The sequence below is a fragment of the Penaeus vannamei genome, chromosome 21, assembly GCF_042767895.1.
Source record: "Penaeus vannamei isolate JL-2024 chromosome 21, ASM4276789v1, whole genome shotgun sequence".
Classification (NCBI taxonomy): Eukaryota; Metazoa; Arthropoda; class Malacostraca; order Decapoda; family Penaeidae; genus Penaeus; species Penaeus vannamei.
The window spans coordinates 8,506,288-8,511,287 of NC_091569.1; the positions used below are offsets into that span (position 1 = coordinate 8,506,288).

At 48.9% G+C, this 5,000-nt stretch overlaps 2 protein-coding genes across 4 annotated transcripts in view; both read left to right on the forward strand.

Moving 5' to 3' along the window:
• The window catches only part of stnA (stoned A), a 34,100-nt gene extending 30,723 nt beyond the window's left edge, over nt 1-3,377 (forward strand). For both annotated transcript variants that reach the window (XM_070135858.1, XM_070135857.1), the window contains exon 2: nt 1-3,377. This exon is cut by the window's left edge and continues 468 nt beyond it. In XM_070135858.1, the coding sequence (XP_069991959.1) occupies nt 1-3,377 (3,377 nt within the window).
• Nucleotides 3,378-3,423: 46 nt separating this feature from the next.
• Nucleotides 3,424-5,000, forward strand: part of stnB (stoned B) — a 21,004-nt gene continuing 19,427 nt past the window's right edge. For both annotated transcript variants that reach the window (XM_070135854.1, XM_027371873.2), the window contains exon 1: nt 3,424-5,000. This exon is cut by the window's right edge and continues 785 nt beyond it. In XM_070135854.1, coding sequence (XP_069991955.1) covers nt 3,424-5,000 — 1,577 coding nt within the window.

The window sequence follows — 5,000 nt, forward strand, 5'->3', positions numbered from 1 at the left end:
CGCCAAGTGCCACCGGTAAGAGGTGGGTCGACCTTGAGAGTGGAGGCATCGACGATGAGACTGAGGTAGAGGGAGAAGAAGAAGCCCCGAAGGAGGAGGAACCTCAGGACAAGAAGGAACCCGAGGCCGAACCTGCACCGCTACAGTTCATCGAGGATCTTCCTGATGTAGATGTCGACGACTTTGCAGAAGTCTTTGACACCACTTACGTCGACAACGTAGAGAGCGGCGAGGTCAAACTCCACTACATTCCTGACAGTCCAACCACCGACTACGCCAACGAACCCGACCCCTTCGATACCTCCGTGGTCGACAAAGTCCTTCACGCCGAGGAACCAGAACCCAAGAAGCCCCAGCAGACCCAGAAGGAACCCGAGAAGAAGAAAAAGAAGCTCGTAAGCCTCGGATGTGCTGTTGACGTCCTCACAGGGAAGCTCCAAACCCCGGAGAAGACTCCTGTGAACACTACAGTCGACTCCAAAAAACGGAGGGTTATCCCCCAGGAAATCAATTTACTTGCTGACTTCACTGAAAATGGAGATGCTGTAGCCGAAGAGAGTGAAACAGCAGAGAAAGAGGAGAGTGAACAGAAACCAGAGGAGAAGAACCTCTTGGATGAAATACTCTGTGTAGGTGACGGAGAAGGGCAACTACCTGAACTTGGTGCTGTTCTAGGCACAACCCCACGCGCTGTCTCCCCTGCACTTCCTACCGAAGGTGAAGAGGGTGAAAGTGACGTAAAGGTAAATGAAGGAATTGAAGGTGAGAACAAAGAAGTTGACCTCAGCGAATTCCTAGAGTCCTCAGGAGACGACCAAGACTCGAAAGAAACCAAACAGGAGAACGGAAAGGACTTAGACCTTAAGGATCTTGTTGCTGAGTTTGATATTATCGACAAATCTGAGGTAACCAACGAAACTCTTATTCCCACTGAACCTGATCCCATTGAAGACGAATTTGACGCTGAGTTCGCATTCTTAGCTGCCGAGTCCGTTGCTAAATCAAAGGAAAAGGAATTCGAGGAGCTTGAAGACGATCCCTTTGACACTTCAGTTGCTGCTCAAGTTCTTGGACCGGAAGGAAACGCTGATGAGAAAGATCCATTTGATGTGAGTTTCGTTGATGGTGTGGTAATCGAAGACACCACTCAGAAAGTAAGACCTGCTAAACCACCTCCACCTCGGCCTACACTTCCCAAGGTCCAGAAAGAAGAACCTGAAGAGGAAGTTGACCCCTTCGACACATCCATAGCAGAGAAGCACCTGCCTGTAGATCATCTCGCCTCCCCTGACGCAGACGCAAGTCTTCCAGAAGCACTACAGCCACAGGCAGAGAGTGACATTACTAAATCGGCCAGTTTTGATCCATTTGACACCTCTATTGCAGAGAGTTTTGGAAAAACTGAACTTAAAGTTCTTGAAAGCGAATTACTCAGTGCAGGTCAACCAGGTACCCTCAGTAAGAGTGACTCTGACTTTGACTTTAATCCACGAGAGGAGGAGGAACCTAAAGCTGCACCCTGCTTGTTAACCAGTTCAGAGATCGAGGACACTAGTGCACCAGTCCTCGCACCCTCTCAGGACGCACTTGCAGACGACTTTGATCCTTTTGATACTTCTATTGCAGCAAAGGTTGAGATACAGACTCTTGAAGCAGAGTTCCTGACGCAGCCAGCAAATAGTCAAGAGAAATCTGAGGAAGCTTCTGCTACACCCAAGAAGAAGCAGCCACCACCACGCCCTGCTCCTGCTCCTGGACACCTGCTAGCAACTACACCTACAGATAATAATCCGACACTTTTACCATCAAGTGCCAACGAAAAGTCTTCGGCTGACGACAACTTTGATCCATTTGACACATCTATTGCTGAAAGTTTTGGAAAGACTGAACTCAAGGCTCTTGAAAATGAACTTTTGTCTTCCCAAAACACAGCTCAAGAAGTAAAGCAAGTTCCTGGAGAAAAGAAACCCGAGGACAGAGCCCTTGATCTTCCAATCAAACCTCTTCGTCCACCATCCCCTCGTTGCCTCTTAGCTGCTACACCCCTTGACGAAAACCCAACACTCCAGCCTGTATTGCAACCGTCAGCAGATGCCCCACCTTCAGTAGCAGACGACTTTGATCCCTTTGATACGTCTATTGCTGACCAGTTTGGTAAGACTGAATTGAAGGTACTTGAAAGTGAACTTCTTGTGAGTGGCTCATCCGAAAAAGTTGCAGAGGACAATAGCTTTGACCCTCGAGCAGTAGAAGCACCGGCAAAGCCATCGAGACCTTCAAGACCGCCGTCCCCAGCTCGTCCTCAGTGTCTCCTGACTGCTTCTCCCTCACCAACAGGTGCTCCCCCTAGTTTGGAGCTTTTAGCACCAACAGAAACAAAACCCAACGCTCCAGAGGCCGACTTTGACCCATTTGATACCTCAATTGCCGACAAATTTGGTAAGACTGAACTCAAGTATTTCGAAAGCGAGTTGCTTGACACGGCACCGGCTTCAGGTCCTGATCCGTTTGACGAGTTTGACCCCAGAGCCGAAGAAACTAAATCAAAGGTACCCCAGAGACCTCCTAAGCCAACCAGGCCTCCAGTGCCCCCAGCCCCCTGTCTTCTTGCAACCACTCCAACAGACATCAGTGCTCCCTTGCAGCCCTGCATAGAACCAAGTCAGGAGCCCAAGGAGGCAGCAACTGCAGAAGAGGAGTTTGATCCTTTCGATACCTCCATTGCAGACAAGCTTGGCAGAACTGAAATAAAGTTCCTAGAAGAAAGTCTTCTTTCCAAGGAAGAAAGTCAGGTTGAAGCTAAGCCGCAGGCATTCGTTCCTCGTGTAGAGAATACCACTACTGCTGCTCTGCCTGAAGCAAGTGAAGCTCCCTCTGTAACAGCTGATCATTTCCTTTCATCTTCTCCTACTGAGGACCTCAGACCTACTCTTCAGCCAACATCAAGTGTGACAGAAGAGTCTGCGAAAGAGTTTGATCCATTTGACACTTCCATTGCAGACCAGTTTGGTAAGGCTGAACTAAAGACACTTGAGAGTGAACTTCTTACAGATTCGGGTGTTAAAAGGAATTTAAGTGACGACGAATTTGACCCACGTCAAGAGGAAGCAAAGGCTCCAAAGCGACCTCCACTTCCCCCTCAGAAACCCGCAACACCCGTCAACTTGTTAGATTCCACTGACGACCATAACTTACCTGATCAACCAATCCAGGTTCTCCAGGCACAGTCAGCAAAAAGCCCTGAAATTGGGGACGATTTCGACCCATTCGATACCTCAATAGCTGCTGATATTGGACCAAGCAAAGCTGAACTGAAATATCTTGAGACAGAGCTTTTAAGTGCAACTAAAGATCCATTTGATACTTCAGAGGCATAGGCTGTGACTTTAAATTTAGAAGCAAGTTATAATATATAATATCAAGATGGATTTCACAGGGAACGTGAAGAATCCTTTCCTCTTCGATGACCCTGCACCACCTGCTGATGTAGGTGATGCAGCGGCAAATCCTTTCCTCAATGGTGGTCCCTTCGACTACTCAGCCACCTCATATACAGGAATTAACCCCTTCAGTGACCAGATTGATGATTCTAATGCTGCTGGGATCTTCGGGGACCCAATGGCTTATCCTACCGACATGAATCCATTTGGAACAATTCCAGATGCCTCACAGCCATTCGGTGCAGTGGAACCACAGCCACAGGCAGAGCTCTTCGGAGGGCCAGTGCCACCCATGAACCAGGTGTCTGGCGATCTTTTTGGTGAGCCCATGGTTCCAGCTGCTGCTCCGGCAGTGTCTCACCATGCATCGGCACCCCCACCCGTGCCCCCAGCCCCCCACCACCCGCCAGTTCCACCACATCCCTCGGTTCCTCCTGCAAGACCACAGCCACCAGCTTCAGTTGCTTCCCCCGTTATTGACCTTATGAGCGATGGCCCAGTGATGGAGGAACCTCATGCAGCACCAGGAAGACCTCCACCTCCCAGACCACCTCCCCCTTCAAAGGAAACAAAGGACCTTTTGCAGACTGTCATAGGAGCTATGGAAGCTACAACAGACACATTGCACGAAAAACTAAATACAACAAGAACACCGTGTCCTTCTCCAGGGAGTGCTGTTGCTAATACTCCAAGTCCCACACCTGACATACAAGTCACAGAACCTGAGAAGGAACCAGACTCATTTAGCGCAATATTTGGTCAGACCATCGATGAGAGTGACCATGAGATGGAGGAACCCAAGACCATGGTCGATGCACCGCCAGCACCGGAAACAAGCACTACATCAGAGGACATTGATCTCTTTGGTGATATGCCATCTCAAAAGCCGAAAACTAAACAGGATATTCTAAGTCTATTCAACAAACCCCAGGCTCAAACTACATCACAAGTTGATTTGTTGTCAGGCGACCTTTTGACTGAGGGCATCACTGCAGAGGATGGCGAAACTACCACGCAAGTGAAACCTGTAGAAGGAGCCATTGTAGAAACAACACAGGATGCTCAACCTATTGACCTATTAGTAGGAGACGATATTAGTGAAACAGTTGCTCCACCTGCCAGTACTGCTGTAAGTAAGGAAGCCGCTCCCAGTGAGGCACCAGCGGGAACTACCCATATGGAAGCTCAGAGTGAGGCAGTAGTCATCGAAGAATCTGTGTCTCCTGAACAGATGAGTGAACAGACTGACAGTGAACCGACTGTGATTGAAACCAACCTGCAAGGAGCCGCTGAAGAGGCTAACAAGATGTCTATCCTTGAAGGTGAGGCTCAGGATTCCGCTTCCATGAATGAAGAAAAGGTCGAAGAGGTGTTTGGATCGCCTGAGCCTATCCCTCCTGCGATAAACAGTAGCCAGATAGAGCCATCAGAACTACCCAGTAAAACAGATGCTTCAGAAACACCAAGTCAAGGAGAAATGTCCACTGAAGCTGTAAAGGAACCACAAGCGGAAGATGAAACTTACCAGAGTAAAGCAGAAGTAGATGAGGTTATTGGAAT